Consider the following 20,923-nt stretch of genomic DNA (forward strand, 5'->3'; position numbering starts at 1 on the left):
CGGTGGGGACAAAGGAATGGATTGTTATGAAAGTGAGCGCCACCCCCACTCTCTGCTGAGAGGCAGCAAGATCCCAAGGGGTTCTGAGTGTTCACCCAGGGTCTGTGGTCTCTTGGAGAATTGCAACACGTTGGAGACTGCCGTAGCTTTAAGAAATGTGGTTTATTCCCCTGTTTACACCTTCAGTCTGCCTGGAGGGAGGTCAGATCTTACAACACGGTCATTTCAAGAGGGGCTTGTGCAGCCCTGTAGCCCAAGGCACCTCTCCCAGCCAGCCATCAGCCAGCCTGCCCAAGATGGATCCCAGCCTTTCTTCTTCCCAGCACACCTTGCTGAAAAGACTCTTTTCCTGTCACCTCAAACACACACACACCCCACCACCTCGGCACCGTCTGCTTCCCCAGGCCACAGAATTCCTCTCGGATGGCACATCAACACCTTTTGTCATGTTAACAGATTGGCTCTTTGTCCTGACCTGCTTGCCACTGGGCACCCATAATCTATGGCCCAACCCGATGCCATTGTTGAGAGATTTGCTATTTGCAAGGCCAGCCAGGCTGGTTTGCAGAAGCCAGCCTAGGGATTCCCTGTCTGGCACAGCTCTGCAGATTGTACAGTGGTGCCCCGCAAGACGAATGCCTCGCAAGACGGAAAATTCGCTAGACGAAAGGGTTTTCCGTTTTTTGAGCTGCTTCGCAAGACGAATGTCCCTATGGGCTTGCTTTGCAAGACGAAAACGTCTTGCAAGTTTGTTTCCTTTTTCTTAACACCGTTAATACAGTTGCGACTTGACTTCGAGGAGCAACTCATAGAACGCAGTGTACATAGTAGCCTTTTTTGAGGTTTTTAAAGACTTTGGTGATTTTTGAAGTTTTTCCAAAACTTCTTTTGCAGCCATTTGGTAAGTTAAGCTTTTAAAACTTTTTTGGGGGGGTTTGGATTTTGGGTTGGGGTGTTTGGAATTCAAGGACTTGGTGTTGGGGAGGGGTTTGCAAGAATCTGGAAGCTTATGTGTTTTTTTTCTGCATTTTTATGATTTTTTGTGACCATTGGGGCACTCTGCTGTTTAAAAAAAAAAATTCTGGATTTGAATTTCTGTGTGCTGGGTGGCTGGGGGAACAGTTGGGGAGGGGGTTGCAAGAATCTGGAAGCTTGTGGTTTCCCCCCCTGCATTTTTATGATTTTCTATGACCATTGGGCCACTCTGCTGTTTTTAAAAAAAAATTCTGGGTTTGAATTTTGAAATGCTCTTTACAGTATGTGTGACTTTAAAGAGCACTTAATAAACTCTTGTTGTACCAAATTTGGCTTTGTTTGGACTTTTTTTGACCATAGGAACACATTAATTGATTTTCAATGCATTCCTATGGGATTTCGTGCTTCGCAAGACGAAAAATCCGCTAGACGAAAAAATTCATGGAACGAATTAATTTCGTCTTGCGAGGCACCACTGTACTTTCATCCACATCCCAATTAATCTGTTCAACAGTGGAATTTGCTGCCAAGGAGTGTGGTGGAGTCTCCTTCTTTGGAGGCCTTTAAGCAGAGGCTTGACAACCATATGTCAGGAGTGCTCTGATGGTGTTTCCTGCTTGGCAGGGGGTTGGACTCGATGGCCCTTGTGGTCTCTTCCAACTCTAGGATTCTATGATTCTAATCGAAATCCTACCACTTGTCTCCTGCCAACCTAGTAGTTCAAAAGCACGCCAAAGTGCAAGTAGATAAATAGGTACCGCTCCGGCGGGAAGGTAAACGGTGTTTCCGTGCGCTGCTCTGGTTCGCCAGAAGCGGCTTAGTCATGCTGGCCACATGACCCGGAAGCTGTACGCTGGCTCCCTCAGCCAATAAAGCGAGATGAGTGCCGCAGCCCCAGAGTCGGCCACGACTGGACCTAATGGTCAGGGGTCCCTTTACCTTTACCTTACCATTTGTCAATTTCTAGGGTTTAGGAGTGTCCGTCCCCCCACAATCAATAACTGTATTTTGGGTTCTTGTTTTGAATGTTTATGTCATGAGCTGCCTGTGATCTTCGGGTGAAGGGAGGTATACAAATTTAATAAATATTAATAATGATAAGGCAGAGTGAGTCACATGCCTTGGGAGGCAGATGTGAGAAGTGACAGCAGCTCCCAACCTTATAGCTCAGTCATGGAGCGTCTGCCTTGCACCTGCCAGCAAAGTCTTTCAGCTGTGGGGTCCAGAATGCGCCATCTCTGCTTCCAGGCATTAAAAGAAGCAGCACCCCTCAGCCCCAGAGAGCCAATAATAAATCTGGCGATCTTTCTGTGCCCCCACCCCAGGACTGCCTACCGGGCTCGCAAGACTTCCGAGAACTGCAGTGTGCCGAGTTTGATAATATCCCCTTCCGAGGAAAGTATTACACCTGGAAGACGTACCGAGGAGGTAAGGCCGTTTCCACACACTGGGGGGAGGGCGTGGGACAACTTTCACCCATTCCCAATCCAGCCTCTCTGATCTAGTGGTTTGAAATTGTCATCTCTCCGCAGGAGGCGTCAAGTCCTGTTCGCTCAACTGCCTGGCGGAAGGTTTCAACTTCTACACGGAGAGGGCGGCAGCCGTGGTGGATGGAACACCCTGCCGCCAGGACTCCAACGACATCTGTGTCAATGGAGAGTGCAAGGTGATTTTCCAGCGCTGTAACCACTCCTCGCTGCCCGTAGGCCTCCAACTGACTGAGGTTTAATGGGCAGCTTCTGGGACCGTCGGGAGGGGGAGGTTGGTCCACTTTCTCTATAAGGAAAGATTTATGCATTGGGGGGCTTTTCCATTTAGAGGGGGACACATGATTTAAGGCCATAAGAAGAGCCTGCAGGATCAGGCTAACTGAGGGGATTAGACAAATTCAGGGACTATAAGGCTATCAGTGGCTGCTAGGCACGATGGCTGCGTATCACCTCCTGGATTGGGGCAGTCTACCTCTGAATCCCAGTTGCTGGGTGCCACAGGAGGGAGGTTTGCTGTGATGGTCAGCTTCTGCTTGCAGGCTTCCCTTCATGGGCATCTGGTTGGCACTTAGTTTCTGGCGATTCACAAATAGAGCCTTCATAGGCAGAGACAGTCTACCTTAGAATGGTGGAGAGCAAGAGAAGGCTATTACTCTCGCATCCTGCTTGGGCTTCTTAGGGGGGCATTTAATTAGACACTGTGAAGACAGGAGGCTGGACTAGATGAGTCCCAGTTGCAGGCTCTTCTTAGTTTTTTATGAATCACGGTGAAAGGCACAGGGCTTGCTCCTTTATCGCCTGCCTGTGGGCATCCTGGAGGAATCTGGCTGGCCACTGTGAGAAGAGGATGCTGGACCAAACGGGCCATTGGCCAAACCAAAACCAGGCTCTTGTCTTCTACCATTCCTCTTTAGAAAGGCCTGCTTTCTTTTAAGGCTATCCAGGTTGGTGCTCATTAGGGCTGGGCGATATATCAATATATCGTCCAAAACCGGTTTGAAGATCATACCATGATATCAGTTTCTTAATTTTTGACCTTGGCAATATATCCCAAATCACGATGTGTGTATGTGCTATGCAAAAATATTGATGCGGGGAAAATCCAAGAAGAAGAAGAAGAAGAAGAAGAAGAAGAAGAAGAAGAAGAAGAAGAAGAAGAAGAAGAAGAAGAATAGTAGTTTGGATTTGATATCCCGCCTTTCACTCCCTTTAAGGAGTCTCAAAGCGGCTAACATTCTCCTTTCCCTTCCTCCCCCACAACAAACACTCTGTGAGGAGAGTGGGGCTGAGAGACTTCAGAGAAGTGTGACTAGCCCAGCAGCTGCATGTGGAGGAGCGGAGACACTAACCCAGTTCACCAGATTACGAGTCTACCGCTCTTAATCACTACACCACACTGGCGCGCTACATAGCTCCATCCTTATTTCAGGCATCGTGATATATCAGTATATCGCAGCATTTAGCTGGTGATATATCACAATGTTGAAAACCCGATATCACCCATCCCTAACTCTTCCAAGAACTTCCTCCGTCAAACCTCTCCTTTTGTTTCCTATAAGCACGTGGGCTGCGACCGCATCCTGGGCTCGGACACCAAGGAGGACAAGTGCCGGGTCTGCGGAGGGGACGGGAGCTCCTGCGAGACCATTGAAGGACTTTTCAACCACTCGCTGCCGGACGGAGGTGAGGGTTGCCTGGTGACCCAATGGGTGGACAAATGTACAGCTCAGAGAGTGGCCAAGACGGTTCTGACAGGTTGTAGGCAAATGTTTTTCTATTCCAAGGCAGGTGCTTTCAAAAATAAATTGCACAGGTGGAACTTGATTGGGGAGGTTCCCAGCTGTGCATAGCACCTATTGCCCAATGCCTGTAATGCCTATTGACCAGTGCCCTTAAAAAACGTTAATTTGAAGCCTGGTCTTCCAGGTACCCATCCCAGTACTGACTTAGTAGAAGACAGCATCAACACAATTCTTCATGTGCTTTGCAATTCCCTGCACCAAATTTTCTCTCTTGGCTTTTTGAGCATTGAGCACCCCCTTAGAACTTACCTTGGTTGATTATCTCCATCTGCCGCACAGGCTACGAAGAGGTGATATGGATCCCCAAAGGATCGGTGCATATCGACATCCGGGAGCTCAACCTTTCCTTGAACTACCTTGGTGAGAAACCTTAGCTAAGCAGGGAAGACCCCAGGCAGGTTGTCCTTGAGGTCACCTCCAACCTCTGGTTTTGCATGTGGGTTATCCGCCACTTGGACTACTGCCATGTGCTGTCCGTGGGGCTACCTTCAAAAGTGACTCGGAAACCACAACTAATCTAGAACACAACTGCCGGACTGGTGACTGGGAGCCATTGGCAGGACCATATAACACCAGTCCTGAAAGACCTACAGTGGCTCCCAGTGCAATTCAAAGTGTTGGTTGTGACCTTGAAAGCCCTAAATGTCCTCAGCCCTGTATACCTGAAGGAGCGTCTCCACCCTCATCGTTCAGCCCGGACACTGAGGTCCACCTCTGAGGTCCTTCTGGCAGTTCCCTCCCTGCGAGAAGTGAGGTTGCAGGGAACAAGGCAGGGGGCCTTCTCGGTGGTCAGATGTCAAGCAAATAAACAATTATCTGATGTTTAGAAGATATTTGAAGGCAGTCCCATATAGGGAAGTTTTAATGGCTGGTGTTTTATTGTGCTTTTAATATTTTGTTGCAAGCCGCCCAGAGTGGCTGGAGCAACCTAGTCAGATGGGTGGGGAACAAATAATACAATTAAGATTTTTATGAAAAATATCCCTGAATCCTTTGGGGGGTGGGATGCAAGTGCTTCAGCCCACCCCTGACTTGGTCACACACACACACCCCGGATTCTCTTTCCAGCTCTGAGAGGGGAGAATGACGAATACTTCGTCAACGGAAAGCTCTCCATTGACCCACCCAGGCGCTTTGACATCGCCGGGACCACCTTCCACTACAGACGCGCTCAAGACGAGCTGGAGTCCCTGGAATCCCTGGGCCCCACCAACGTCACCCTCATCGTCATGGTTCGTTGACTGAACAGGGGTTACTAAATGTGGTATCTAAGACTATCAGTCTTTGTAAAGCAGGTACCAGTGCTCTACTGAAGAGTGCTTTTTGTGGTGGGGCACGAAAAAGTTTGGGAACTGCTGCTTTAGGGTGATCCCTGATAAGCCAAGATTCTCCCTGCGACCAGTAAAGGACGCCATGCCCATAGCTGTCAACGTTTCCCTTTTTTTAAGGGAAATTTCCTTATTCTGAATAGGATTCCTTGCAAGAAAAGGGAAAAGTTGACAGCTATGGCCATGCTCACTAACAGTCTCCATTTGCCCTTGTTTGACCTCAGCACACAGCTAAAGCTGATTGGCCATGTAATTGGGGTGGCATGTGATCCTTGTTGGACCAAGGGTTATATAATGTAGAAATGGGTTTAAGCCTTAGGAGAGGATATATTATTTAGTTATTATTCTTCCTTGCTCACGTGCACGATATCAGCAACTACAGTGGTACCTCGCAAGACGAATGCCTCGCAAGACGAAAAACGCGCAAGACGAAAGGGTTTTTCGTTTTTTGCGTTGCTTCGCAAGACGATTTTCCCTATGGGCTTGCTTCGCAAGACGAAAACGTCTTGCGAGTTTGTTTCCTTTTTTCTTAAAGCCGCTTGAAGAGGTGCAGTTGCGACGGACCATGCTTCGCAAGACGAAAAGCATCGCAAGACGAAAAGACTCGCGGAACGAATTAATTTCGTCTTGCGACGCACCACTGTACCATACTCTGTAGCTTTAAATTTGGAAGCTAAAACAAGGTTGATTTAATCTTCTAGAAACAATAATCTGGGCTGCTTTAAGGCAGACTGGATTTCCCCCGGCAGTACCCCTTTTCTCCCCCTTAAAAATAACAATCCCAAGGACCTGCGATAGCTCATTTGGTAGAGCATTCGACTCTTAATCTTGGGCTTGTGGGTTCGAATCCTGTGTTGCGCAAAAGATCCCTGCGTTGCAGGGGGTTGGACTAGATGATCCTCAAGATCCCTTCCAACTTTTCAATACAATGATATAATAATGATGATGACATTGCTTTGTGAAGAAGTAAAAGTAGTATTTACTTACATAAGCTCGGTCTTGAAGAAGGAAGTACAGTAGCAAAATGAAGGCAGACTTATAATCACTATCTAAGTTACAAAAGTGTTCAAAAATGGTGCCTGAACTAGGCATGCATGTGTGGCCAGTTTGGAGGCATGACGAAGTAAGAGAGAGATGCTGAGACAGGAAGGAAGGATTTAGTACTACAGCTTCCTGGCAAGACAGACAAAGGAAGTGATCTCAGGAAGAGTTCCTTCTAGCAACTTTTGTAGGAAACCTCTGTGAACCTTTGCCCCTTCGTGTGCCCATCTGGCAAAACATGAATTGTTGGATTGATTGCAATAACGTCCCGCAAGTCATGCAACAGAACAGCTACAGGGAGTGCGGGTGGCTTTTTTATTTTCCAGCAGAGAATTCTGCTTCTGAGGTCCTTTTGGGAAAGTTCTCCACCAACCATGGCTGTGCCTCCCTATTCCCTCTCCTTTCCACCCCTAGGTGCTCGTCAGGGAAGAACTGCAGAGAATCCGCTACAAGTTCAATGCACCCATCGTCCGTGGTTCCGTCGCCCAGTACTTGTGGCAGTATGTCTCGTGGACAAAATGCTCGGCCCTCTGTGGCGGAGGTAAGAGTCTTTATTGAAAGTGCCCAGCTCAGAGGTGCGGCAGCAGTATGCATGCAGGAGGTCCCTGGTTCCAGTCCTGGATTAAATCCCCTGGAGGCCACTGGGTAGTCGAAATCTCAGGGGGCCCTGTGCAAATTATCTCCTAATATGTTGTTGATTTTACCAGCCAGCGATTTCAATAAATCAATTTTATTTCAATATCACATCAATCTTATATTGATCTGTTGTCGTGGGGCCCCTAAAAAGTGTGGGGCCCATAGGTTGGTGCCTACTCTGCCTGTTTGGTAATCCAGCACTGCCCGGTTCGAACCCAGGTGGGGCCCCTGCCTGAACCCCTAGAGAGACCCTGCCATTTTTGTGTCGACAGTGGTGTAGAGACTCTGCTAAGTTCGGCAGACCTTTGGGAAGACTTGCTCCAAGGCAGACCCCCATGTTCCAATTTAAGCCATACAGAACTGTGAGGACTAGAATCTTGCTTTATTTGTAGGAGAAAGGCCATCGCTCAACTGCAGAGCATCTGCTTTGCACGCAGTAGGTCCTGGGTTCGAATCCCCAACAGCATCTCAGGTGCGGCTGGGAGCAAACCCCACCTGAACCCCTAGAGAACCAGGGACTTGAAAATTACTTCAGTAGCTCAGTGGTGGAGTAGCTGCTTTACATGGGAAAGGTTCCAGGTTTCAATCTCCAAGTCAGTGTAGCCAGCTCTGAGCTAGATGAACCCTTCCTTCTGTCCACACATCTTTTTGAAAACACACATTTTATGGGGCTTTGAGGGCAGGCAGTTCCTACCATTGAAAAACTAGGGGGTGTTATGGAACCGGGGGCAGGGGAAGGAGATCGTGGGTGCCACGCAGTGTGCATGGCCCTGGCATTGAAATTCCCTTCAAGGGGAATTTTGTGGATACTCAAGCGCCCAGGGCCCCAGAGAGTTGGCACCTAGGGTGTGGGGAGGGAGTGAGAAGGTGCTGCTGTTTCTCGCGGCTCAGACCTCAGCATCCTCACTCAGCGCCATCCTTACAGGCAGCCAGGTCCAGCCCGTCGTCTGCCGCAACCAAGCCGACAGCTCCACGGTCTTCAACCACCTCTGCAGCCCCGACACTAAGCTGCCCGAGAGACAGAGATTGTGCAACACTGAGCCCTGCCCGCCGGCGTAAGTTAGATGCTTTTGGGGGGGCCTATGCATCCTAGGGGGAGGGGCACCCCAAAAGAGACCCAGTGCCCAGACTCTTTTATCCAGCAGGCAAACAAAGCCTAACTACTGTTTATGCTCTGGTAACCTCAAGGTTAGGGACGGAGTTGGCGCTGTGGGTTAAACCATAGAGCCTAGGGCTTGCCAATCAGAAGCTCGGTGGTTCGAATCCCTGCAATGGGTTGAGCTCCCATTGCTCAGTCCCTGCTCCTGCCAACCTAGGAGTTTGAAAGCATGCCAGTGCAAGTAGATAAATAGGTACCGCTCCGGTGGGAAGGTAAACGGCGTTTCCGAGCGCTGCTCTGGTTTGCCAGAAGCAGCTTAGTCCTGCTGGCCACATGACCCGGAAGCTGTACGCCGGCTCCCTCGGCCAATAAAGCGAGATGAGCGCCGCAACCCCAGAGTCGGTCACGACTGGACCTAATGGTCAGGGGTCCCTTTACCTTTACCTAACCACAAGGTTAGATTACTGCAATGTGTTATACGTAGGGTTGTATCTGAAGATGGTTCAGAAACTTCAGCTAGTGCAGAATTCAGTATCCAGGTTGTTCATCGGGGCAAAATGGTTTGAGCATATTCTGGTCCAACTGCACAGGCTGCCAATTAGTTTCCATGCCCAATCCAGAGAGCTGGTTTTGACCTCTAAAACAGCTCAGGGTCGCAATACCTCTAGGACTGCCTCTCCCCATATAAACCGTCCCAGACTCTGCGTTCATCATCTGAGGCTCTTCTTCACGTGCCTCCTCCACAAGAAGTCCAGAAGGTGGCAACACGAGAACAGGGCCTTTTCTGCTGTGGCTCCCCGTTTGTGGGAACGCTCTCCCCAGGGATGCCCACCTGGCGCATTCAGTAGACACCTTTAGGTGCCAGGCAAAAATGTTCCTCTTCTCCCAGGCATGACTGATTGACATCCGATGGCCTTTTAAAATGTGTTGGAGGGGGTTATTGGGGTTTTTGGTTTGCATTTTTTTTATGTATTCTGTGTTTTTATATTGTAATCTTAATTTGTAACTTCCCTGAGACCTGCAGGTACAAGACAGTATAAAAATTTAAATAACAACAACAATCCAATTGAGACAGGGAAAATACCAACTCTCCCCTCCTCCAAGAAAGCATTTGAGGGTCTCTTAGTTTTTTCATACCTATGCATCCCTTTCCCTTTCTTTTTGAAATATTTATTTATCTTCTCCCCCGAAATACATTGTGAAAACCTGTATTGCCCTACGTACGCCACAACTTAGAGCAGAATGCATCTTGAGTGATCCGCAAGTCAGCATAAACCTTTGGTTTTTGGTTTCTTGGATGATTTTTGAATGTTGTGAAAGCGCCACCATTTCCCCAGAAAGGTGTCCTGGGTACTTCATTCCTCTTGCCAATAATATGAGTCAGTCCCCTCCCCCACCCTGTAAGGAATACGCCATCCTGTTTTTGAACCGAATCCTTCCAGAATGCGGCTATAACCATCCATGCAGCCACTGATAAAAATCCAGTTAGTGGTTTATCCACCAAGCTCTGATTCAAATTTAAATACAGATTCGGTAACAGAAGCTCATAAGAACATCATAAGAGCCTGCTGGATCAGCCTACGTAGTCCAGGATCCTGTTCTCACAGTGGCTAAGCAAGTTGCCTGTGTGAAAGCAGGATCCATGCACAAGAGCCCTCTCCCTTCCTGCGGTTTACAGCCAACGGTGTCCAGAAACAATACTGTCTCCAGCTGTGAAGGCAGAGCACAGCCATTGTGACTAATAGCCAGGGCTGGGCAATGTCTGGTTTTCAACATCACAATATATCACCAGATAAAAAAACATCACAATTTACCGCAAAGGATGGAGCTAGGTTGGCTGGCTGCACGGTTTTTCCCACATTGTGATTTTTGCATAACACACAAGAACACACACACACACACACATAATGATTCACGATATATTGCCAGGTCAAAAACTATGAAACTGATATCATCATTCAGACCTCAAACTGGTTTGGGGTGATATATCAATATATTGACCAGCCCTAGCCATTAACGAAGACAGGAGTGCCTGGCGTGCTCTGGTCCATGGGGTCACGAAGAGTCAGACACGACTAAACAACTAAACAACAACAACAGCCATTAACAGCCCTCCCCTCCATGAATTGGTCTTTTAAAAATAGGCTCTTTTAAAGCTGGCAGTCATCCCTGCGATGAGACGGAGTTCCACAGTTTCACCATGCGCAGTGTGGAAAAGGACTTTCTTTTATCCACCCTGGATCTTCCAATGTTCAGCTTCACTGGATGTCCACAAGTCCTAGTGTCAGGAGAAAAACTTTCTTCATGCCACACGTAACTTTATAAACTCCCGTCATCTCACCTCTTCCTCGCCTTTTCTCTAAAATGTCCCAAACTTTACAGCCTTTCCCCTTGGAAGCTCTGGAGACTTTGTGACATGCCCCTGAGTGAATTTACTTCTCTCATTTAAACCCCCAAATTTCCCTCCTCTGGACGTTTGCACCGCCAGGGCCTGTAGCTGCCCCTTCTCCCCACACCCTTCCCAGCACACAGGGGAAGCAAGCTTATCCTTTCTGCCTCTCGCCTCTGGCAGCTGGGTGATCGGGAACTGGTCCGAGTGCAGCCGCAGCTGCAACCAGGGCGTCCGCACCCGGAGCGTGACCTGCCGGCGCAAAATCTCCACCACGGAGGAGAAGATCCTGGACGACACCGCCTGCAACTCACCGCGCCCCCGCGTGCTGGAGCCCTGCGGCAACCAGACCTGCCCCCCAGAATGGGCCGCCCTCGACTGGTCTGAGGTAATATGTACTGAGCATGGCACACAAGCACACGCACCGATTAAACAAGTAGCTACTGTTATAAACAAAAATCTGCCCTTTTCCCCTTGTGGGGTATCCAAGAGCCCATATAGTGTCCTTACGTAGGTTCCCTACTGGTAGGAGAAAATAACAGAGACCAACCAGAGAGTATTGAGAAGCAAAGCAGCTAGTAAGCCTGATCTTTATTGATCTGTTGCAACAGGGTGCTCCCCTCACACGCAGGAAAGGAGGAGGAACCCAGAACAAAGGTGTGTCCACCCTTATATAGAAATTTTAAATTCCCTGCCCTGGAGCTCCAGACCACCCCTCCATACATGATACATACATCACAGAAGGAGTGTAACCCAAGTCCACCACCCCAGATACATCATACCTACATCACAGAAGAGGCGGTCTACAGTAGAAATCTGAGTGCGTTGTTTATCTCATCTGACAGGTTACCTGTTAATGCTCACTTGATTGGATACCCTGGGGAGCTTGGCCAGTCTTTTGTAATGACAAATACTTAGTTCCTGAGTCAGGTCACAGGCTCACCCCATTCAAACACAGACAGACATGCCCTTAAGAGAGGATTTGTGAATGAAAAGACGATGGGGAGGCTTTTCCATTTTCCTTTGACCTTGCAGAGAAAACATTTGGTCAGTTTGGGAATCAAAAATGGTTTCAGGTGGGTCTTCCTGTGCTGTACATGCTTGGTTGGTACATTTATGAACATTTATTATATATCTAAGATTTTAAAATTCTTATCACACTACCCCCACACTACGATGAAACATTTGGGTCATGTGCCAGACGAGCCGCTCAGCTCAGCTCAGCTATCCTTTCTCTTTCTCTCTCTGCCCCAGTCCATAACAGCATCCTCTCTCTACAGTGCACCCCAAACTGCGGGCCCGGCTTCCGCCACCGAATCGTCCTCTGCAAGAGCGGCGACCACACCTCCACCTTGCCCACCTCCCAGTGTCCCGAAGACGCCAAGCCCCCAACCAGTATAAGGTGCAGCCTTCGGCGTTGTCCACCCCCACGGTGGGTCACCGGCGAGTGGGGAGAGGTATGGAACTGCTGTTCTCTTTCACTTACGAGAGCTGGCAAGGACTGTTCCACTAGGCCAAGCCACTGCGGGGAGCCTCAACCAGAGGCAAAGAGTCAATGGAGGTCAATAGAGCTGCTCCGCCATCTTGGTTGGCTCAGACCAATGGTGAAGGGGATGGGGAGGCATACTGAGTGGGTCAAACCAATGGTGAAAGCACTGGGGAGCCATATTGGTTGGAACAAACCAAGGGTGACGGCTTGGGGAATCAATAGATAATCCAACAGGTAAACAGGAATGTTCTCAGGCAATTCCTAAATGTTATGTAGTACTTACCGTATTTATTTTATATTTATTTCATTTAGGGGGAAATAAGAGTACAATCAGAGTTTTGAAAGTCCAAAATTTTCTATCCTTCTGTTCCTCTATGTGCTTCTTGTGTTTCTATTTAAATCATGAGGACTACGATCTTGCTTCATACTGTTTAGCCCATCCTAACCCTCCTGCATCTTCCTTCTCCTTCCCCAAAGTGCTCTGGGCAATGCAGTTTTGGCCAGCAACGCCGTTCGGTCCAGTGCATGACCCACACGGGGCAGCCCTCCGGAGAGTGCGTAGAAGCCCTCAAGCCTGCGGCAGCACAGCAGTGCGAGAGCAAGTGTGACTCGGGACCCACAGAGAACCCCGAAGGTACCTGCGTGCTGCTCCAACATTTGTATCAAGCACACGGGGGTCGGGGTGGCAAAAAACTTTGTTCCCCATGAGACAAAGCTATTGTGACCTAACTCAGGACCCCGGGGTTGTTTTGGGGCCAGTTGTTGGGACTAACGCCCGTGGCATGGGCCGGAACCTATAGACCACAGAAGGCCAGCTGGGCAGGGGAGGGGTTGGCCTGGGTCTCACCTAAATAAACTGCCTTAGTCCTAGACGAGGAATGCTTGGGAGCAGAGTCCTCTGACGATGGCAGCGACAAGGAGGAGATGGACCTGCTCCGTGGTCCACTTTATGCAGATGCCTTGTCACCCGTCTCTTGAACCCCAAAGAGACCGTCCTTAGCTGCCAGGCTTCTCAAAGGATCAGGAGAGCCCGGAGGAGACATTCCCACAGCTAGAACCCTTAAGGCCTGGAAGGGGCTGGGGTCTCAAGTCAACAAATACCTAGCCCAGCCATCCCAAGCCCCTGGCCTACCAGGCAGTGAGTTCCACACCTCAACTCTGTGCTGCTTGAAGAAGTCCTTTCTTTCATCTGCCCTGAATCTTCCGGCATTCAGCTTCATCTGACGTCCACAAGTCCTAGCGTGACAAGGGAGGGAGCAAAACTTCACTTTCTCCACACCGCACATGATTTCGTAAACTTTTTCATGTCCCATCTTACTCTTGACCCACTAACATCACACATTCTCTTTTTCCGTTTTCTTCCTCTCCAGAATGCAAAGATGTGAACAAGGTCGCCTACTGCCCTTTGGTGCTAAAGTTCAAGTTCTGTAGCCGGCCTTACTTCCGACAGATGTGCTGCAAAACCTGCCAGGGGCGTTAAACTGGCAGCGGTGGCTGGGGGGGGCACGCTCTCAGCGCCTCAAGGAAATTGGGAAGGCTCGGGTCAAGGGTTGGCTGTGCCCTTCCCCCACCCACCACCCATCCCTTCCCCAGGACCGCCAACGAGCAGGCAAGAATCTCCGTGGGGGGCGCAGCAGAGCACGGTGCGAGGGGCCGCTGTGCCTCGGGCAGAGGACCTGGGTGAGGTGCTGTGGAGTGCATTACTTGAAACTCTGACATTATTATTTATTTTAGTATCACAGCTGGGTGCCGCTGTTGCCCTGCCCACCCGACGGTGTGGGAGTAGCCCACCCGAGTCACTAGTGCCCCATCAGCACACACACACACACCCCATTTTTCCAGTCCCAGAATTCTCCTCTGCTCAGTGGGTTGGCTGTTCCGGGCCCCACGGAGAAGGCATAGCACAGGAGTCTGGGTCTGGGAATCGGGCAGGGATCCCAAGCTGCAGGTGAATGGCCGAGGAAGGGATACAGCAAGGCATGCTTGAGGATCACTTAAGAGAAACAAGCGGGAGACAGGATCTTACCTGCTCATCTCCAGGTCTGGGGTTGTCCAAAGCTGCAAAGGAGGAAGATCCAGGAATTTGGACACAGACCTCTTGTTTTCAGAGCCCGGGGGTTTGCGGCCAAATCAGAGCCTGCGAGTGAGGGAAGATCCTAGGATATTTTTTAGAACTGTTTATGTCCCACTGAATTTGGGGATCACATGCTTCCATGGTCTTCCCTTTGAATTTGCGGACGTGAACGATAAATTGGTGCTTTGAGGGGGGAACTCCTTCACCTCTCTTGGTTTCTCACAAACCTGATGGAGGTCCCTTCCTGTCCTGGGAGACTCGAAACTACAGTAAAGCTGCGTACGTTTCAATTCCAGAATTATCTTTTTAAGAAGGTGTAGGGCAGCATGTCAAATTCCAGAGCAATCAAAATTAGAAATTCAAAATCAGACAGTGGGGTGGGGGAGTTGCAGTGGCACAAAATTCTTAGGTGTGCACAATTTCAAAAAAATAATAATAGTAGTAACAGCTTACACAGAAAATCTCCCAATGTTTGCATGGGCGGATTTGGCATAGCTGTCAACTTTTCCCTTTTCTTGCGAGGAATCCTATTCAGAATAAGAGAATTTCCCTTTAAAAAAGGAAAAAGTTGACAGCTATGGATTTGGGTGGTGGCTGGTTGCTAGGGTGCCCTCTGCACAAGCTTTCAAAAGACACCCTCTCCTGACCAATTCCCTGTCCCGCTGTCCCCGTGCTTGTCTCAAGTGATTCAAGGTGCGCACATCGAAGAGACAAAGGTCAACATGGCAGAGTCTTTTTTGTTCAATATGGGACTGGCGGAAGGGACTTGGGGAGTGCTAATGTTCCACAGGTTGCCCTGGGCACTGGCAACCCTTGCTATGCCACTGGGAGGCTGGTTGGTTCACCTTTGCCCCTTTTGTGGATCTCACAAGGCAAACCCTCTCCCTCTCCCATCTGGTTAGAGATTGCCCTCACCCCACAAAGTACCCCACAGCCCGCTAGTAAGTCTAAGGGACCTGTAGGATTTCACTCATCCAGGTGGAGCAATGTATTACTCATAAACTGTTTCCCATTCCCTCAAAATTTTAACTGAATCCAGTTCAAATTTCAGCTTCGGTGATACCCAGCAACAGTTTTGGATTTTGGCCGCCAGCAAAATGTTGGTCGCTTGCTCTCCTTTGGGTCCCGGACACAAGCAGACGAAGATCCGTCATTTCGCCAAAGGAACCTTCCTAGCTGATAGTTGGGTGCTAGTTTTCTTAATCTGCTCAGAGCGCCCTCTGGTGGGCAGGGTCAGATTTCACCATTTCATATATAAATATATACAGATATATTGTATTAATAATATTGTTATTATAGAAGTTGTTTAAAATCCTGTTTCCACGATGAGAGTGAGCGAGAGAGAGAGAGAGAGAAAGAGAGAGAGAGAAATTACAGCATGATTTTTACAATAAAAAAAACTACCTACCATCCCTGGTTCTGAGTTATTATGAATTGGCATCTATGTCTGGTGTTGGGGAGATGTAAAAACATACGGTTTTATCCTATTTTAGTTCCACCCGAAATAGACCCATTGTCAGCTGGCAACCCTGTCTTTCTCTCACCCTGGCCTCTGGGCTCCTTGTCTCTTGTTCCTTTGACTTCCTGGCACCTCTTCCCATTCCTCAGTCAGCAGCCCTGTAAAGTTTCATTCCCAGCCAAACTGACAACTTTCCTTTTCCTCACAGAGCCTGGACGGCAGGAATCCCACTGGTAGCGGTACATTCCGTGTCACATCCACACACCCAGTGAGAGCCACCAACTCTGGTGCAACTCTGGTGCAACAAGAGACTGGTTTCTAATTGGGGGGGTGTGTGTTTTTAAACGCAAAATTTTACTGGAGCAGATTGCATCCTTAACCCTTCGTCCACCCTTATTTTGCCATCAACTTTTTAAGAGGACAGAAGTTCTAGGCACACGCAAACAAAAAATATTCTTCATTGCAAACTTATATAATTTACTGGGCTTGAAGACCCCAACTTTCCATCACATCGCTGTTAGTTGTTTAGGTGGTTTGTTTGTTTTCTTCGCTGGTAACTGTTCCCAAACAAAGTCATTCTGACCCTTATTTTCATGTAATTATCTGTACATCGTCTCAATTCGCTGTTGTTCAAACCATGCCATTGCACTGTCACATTAGCAATTTTTTAATGTTTATTTTAAAAAAGGAAATGAGCCACATTCTGAACCAGTAATTTGGTGCGGGGGCACTAATTAACTTTCAGAACCCGGTTTGACAAGAGTCATTCTAACCTAGAGGTTCAGGTTTGCATTGGCCCTTATTTTTATGATTTTGATTCTTTGCGGTTGGAGCCACCATCTCACTCCATCACACGGGAAAGAGCTTTTTCACAGAGTCATAGAGTCATACAACTGTGGAGTTGGGAGGGACCCCAAGGGTCATCTAGTCCAACCCCCTGCAATGCAGGAATCTCAGCTCAAGCATCCATGAAAGATGGCCACCCAACCTCTGCTTCACAACCTCCAAGGAAGAGAATCCACCACCTCCCGAGGGAGACCCTTCCACTGTCAAATGGCTCTTGCTGTAAAAAGCTCTTCCTGGTGTTTAGTCGGAATCTCCTTTCTTGTAACGTGAAGCCATGGGTTCGAGTCCTACCCTCCAGAGCAGGAGAAAACCAGCTTGTTCCCTATTCCATGTGACAGCCCTTGAGATATTTGAAGATCATCATCATCATTTTTAATTTGTATACCGTCTTTCTGTCTTACAATACTCAAGGCAAGAAATCTACAAGAAAGAAGATTCCACCTAAACATTAGGAAGAACTTCCTGACAGTAAGAGCTGTTTGACAGTGGAATTTGCTGCCAAGGAGTGTGGTGGAGTCTCCTTCTTTGGAGGTCTTTAAGCAGAGGCTTGACAACCATATGGCAGGAGTGCTCGGATGGTGTTTCCTGCTTGGCAGGGGGTTGGACTCGATGGCCCTTGTGGTCTCTTCCAACTCTAGGATTCTATGATTCTAAGGTGGTTTACCAGCTGAAGAAACAAAAAATGTACATCTTATAACAATCTTATGCAATACAAAAGTGTGATAATAAAACAATTTTAAAATAGGCAACCTATACCAAAAAAGTAACATTCAGCAATCATTAGTAAAGGTAAAGGGACCCCTGACCATTAGGTCCAGTTGTGACCGACTCGGGTTGCGGTGCTCATCTCGCTTTACTGGCCGAGGGAGCCGGCGTACAGCTTCCGGGTCATGTGGCCAGCAGGACTAAGCCACTTCTGGCAAACCAGAGCAGCGCACGGAAACGCCGTTTACCTTCCCACCGGAGCGGTACCTACTTGCACTTTGAGGGGCTTTCGAACTGCTAGGTTGGCAGGAGCTGGGACTGAGCAACGGGAGCTCACCCCGTCATGGGGATTCGAACTGCCAACCTTCTGATCGGCAAGTCCTAGGCTCTGTGGTTTAACCCACAGCGCCACCCGCATCCCTTCAGCAATCATTAGAATAGTATAAAATAACAATACCAACATATAAAAGTTAAACAGAAGTCCACTCAACAGTTAGATATTATTTATCTAAACTATAATCAATAAAACAACAGCAAGCCACAGTACATAAAACAATACAATACACATTGCAAAGCAGGGACTAGAGGCTGGAGCAAGGCAGGTGGAAGGAGGGCTTGCCTGATGGAGTCTCTCCCCTCACAGTTCTTCCTGCAGGAACAGCTCCCTTATGAGGACTCCTAGGGCTGGAGATGGCTATCGTGTTTCCTCTCGGTCTCCTCTTTTCCAGGCTGTTGTTGTTGTTTAGTCGTTTAGTCATGTCTGACTCTTTGTGACTCCCTGGACCAGAGCACACCAGGCACTCCTGTCTTCCACTGCCTCCCCCAGTTTGGTCAAACTCATGTTCCCTCAATCATTCCTCATGTGGCCTCATTTCCAGGCCTGTGTCTGTGTGTGTCGTTTTCTTTAAAAATTAAATCCCCCTCCAGAACAGGAAACTTGGAGGAGGGGGATCAATTACTGTATTTTTTGCTCTATAAGACTCACTTTTTCCCTCCTAAAAAGTAAGGGGAAATGTGTGTGCGTCTCGTGGAGCGAATGCAGGCTGCGCAGCTATCCCAGAAGCCAGAACAACAAGAGGGATTGCTGCTTTCACTGCCCAGCGATCCCTCTTGCTGTTCTGGCTTCTGAGATTCAGAATATTTTTTTCTTGTTTTCCTCCTCCAAAAACTAGGTGTGTCTTGTGGTCTGGTGCATCTTATAGAGCGAAAAATACGACTATTAACTCAGCCGAGATTCCTGCATTACAGGGGCTTGGACTAGATGGCCCTTGGGTCCCAATTCTACAATTCTATTCCGGCACTGGGTTCGTGTTATGTACTGAGTTGAATAGGATCCAAACTGCAGCAGTCTGATTGGTCCTAGAACAATAGGATTCAGAATGCAGCAGTCTGATTGGTCCTAGAACAAGGCAGCAGTATGATTGGTTGGCAGGAACCACCCAATCATGCTCCAGATAGAAGTGAATCCACAACCTGATTGGCTTACAGTAGAATTCCGGAATTAGCCAATCATGTGCAGCCCATTGTGTAAATAATGTATATAAAGCAGATACTTGAGGGTACTTTCATTCATTCCTCCTCACCACTATGAGCTGAATAAAGAGCATGAAATCACTTTGCGACTCTGAGTATATTTCACTGGCGACGAAGGTGGGATGCCGCTGAGCTGACTGCCACACACAGCACCGCAGCACCGCCACCTGCCGCACCGCTGCCTCGCACCGTGTATTCAGGCTTCAGCTCCGGGACACAAGGAACTCAGAATGGCAACCGACAGCAGCTTCTCGCCGTTCAACCCAGCATCTGGAGACTGGGAAGCGTACGCCTCCCGTTTCACCTTCCTCCTAGAAGCCAAAGGGGTCACCGATGAAGAAGACGCCAAGAAGAGGGCAATATTCTTCAGCGTCTGCGGAGAGGAGACGTTTGAAATCGCCCGGGCTCTCCTTGCGCCTGAAGACGTCGCTACTGTTCCATACAAAACAATAATGGAACAGCTGAAGGGGCACTTTTCGCCACAGCCCTCAGTGGTGGCTCATCGAAATGCCTTCTACGCAAAGCGGCAAGCCCCTGGGGAAACCATAACTGGGTTTGTGACCTCTCTCCGCCAAGCTGCCCGGTTCTGCAACTTCTCAGAGCTGGAGAACATGCTTCGTGACCGCCTCGTCGGTGGCCTGAAGGATGAGAAGCTGCAACGACGCCTCTACGCTAAGAAGAACCTAACGTTCCAGGTCGCTCTGGAGGAGGCCCTGGCAACGGAAGCTGCCGAGAGGTCGACGCAAGAGGCACGGCCGAGCCAGCCATCCCAACCGAGGGTCCACCACGAAGACCTCACTGACGACTCAGGATCCAACAGGGAGGAGGTGTACCGAGTACAGCAGTGCACTCAAGCAGCCCACATACCACAGCTGCCTCGACGAGAAGGAGGGAACTGCGCAAGCTGTGGAGAAAGTCATGAGAGGAGGACCTGCTGTTTCCGCAACGCAGAGTGCAGGCAGTGCAGAAAATTGGGACACATCGGCCGGGTGTGTCGGGCTCGGCCCACCCGACGCCAGGCATCAGATGTCCAATCCAAGAGCCCCAGGTCCCGGGGCCCAACGCACCAAGGCAACTCGACGGAGCTCACGGACTTCCAGGTATACCAGTTGCCCCACCCCAACGTAGAGAAAATTTATGTAGAGGTACAGATAGAGGGGGGCCCATGCCGCATGGAGCTTGACACGGGTTCAACTCTATCCATAATCTCGGCAAGGACCTTAAGGAAACTGTGTCCTACTGGGGGTCCCAAACTCAGGCCGGCCCCATTCACCCTCCAGGACTTCCAGAAACGTAAGGTCCCCACAATGGGGGTGGGGACCTTCAGGGTGCGATACCGAGGCCGGACGCGGCAACTGGACTTGCTTGTGGTCAAGGGCCCCTACATTAGCTTACTGGGATTGGCATGGTTTGGACCACTGGGGCTAGCCGTCACCGGGGTGAACCACACGAGCTTACAAGTGGACGTGGACGCCATATGCAAGGAATTTCCGGGGGGTTTTGATGGGAAATTGGGACAGTATATGGGCCCCCCCATTGCTCTACAGCTTGACCCCGCAGTACGACCAGTCAGGCTCAAGGCCCGCCGGGTCCCGTTCGCCCTGAAACCCCGTATAGATGAGGAATTGGACCGACTCGTGGAGCAAGGAGTGCTGGAGCCGGTGCCTAATGCCCCCTAGGAAACCCCAATCGTCACACCCGTCAAGCCTAATGGTTCGGTCTGCATCTGCGCAGACTACAAATGTACCATAAACAAGGCCCTCACGGCCCATGCATACCCAGTGCCAGTGGTCAGCCATGTCCTTGCTACCCTGGCTGGGTCGAAAATTTTTGGCAAGCTGGACCTGGCCCAAGCATATCAACAGCTGCCAGTAGATGAGGCCACAGCAGAGGCACAGACGATTGTGACGCACAGAGGAGTGTTCAGGGTAAAGCGGCTGCAATTTGGTGTCAGCGTGGCACCAGGCATATTCCAGAATCTAATGGACTCTCTCCTTAAAGGGATTCCTGGTGTCACCCCCTTCTTCGATGATGTGTTGATTGCCGGGCCCACACCC

The 20,923-nt window shown here is 49.3% G+C and overlaps 1 protein-coding gene across 4 annotated transcripts in view; it reads left to right on the forward strand.

The window, feature by feature from the left end:
* The window catches only part of ADAMTS10 (ADAM metallopeptidase with thrombospondin type 1 motif 10), a 41,755-nt gene extending 26,022 nt beyond the window's left edge, over window positions 1–15,733 (forward strand). For all 4 annotated transcript variants that reach the window (XM_083594402.1, XM_083594400.1, XM_083594401.1 and 1 more), the window contains 11 exons: window positions 2,301–2,403; window positions 2,508–2,641; window positions 4,025–4,148; window positions 4,547–4,627; window positions 5,336–5,499; window positions 7,051–7,177; window positions 8,198–8,327; window positions 10,944–11,148; window positions 12,041–12,217; window positions 12,727–12,883; window positions 13,620–15,733. In XM_083594402.1, the coding sequence (XP_083450528.1) occupies window positions 2,301–2,403; window positions 2,508–2,641; window positions 4,025–4,148; window positions 4,547–4,627; window positions 5,336–5,499; window positions 7,051–7,177; window positions 8,198–8,327; window positions 10,944–11,148; window positions 12,041–12,217; window positions 12,727–12,883; window positions 13,620–13,729 (1,512 nt within the window). In that variant the 3' untranslated portion in view covers window positions 13,730–15,733. The remainder of the gene's footprint in view (window positions 1–2,300; window positions 2,404–2,507; window positions 2,642–4,024; window positions 4,149–4,546; window positions 4,628–5,335; window positions 5,500–7,050; window positions 7,178–8,197; window positions 8,328–10,943; window positions 11,149–12,040; window positions 12,218–12,726; window positions 12,884–13,619) is intronic.
* Window positions 15,734–20,923: the final 5,190 nt, after the last annotated feature.

The sequence above is a fragment of the Podarcis filfolensis genome, assembly GCF_964270895.1.
Source record: "Podarcis filfolensis genome assembly, chromosome: 18".
Taxonomy (NCBI): Eukaryota; Metazoa; Chordata; class Lepidosauria; order Squamata; family Lacertidae; genus Podarcis; species Podarcis filfolensis.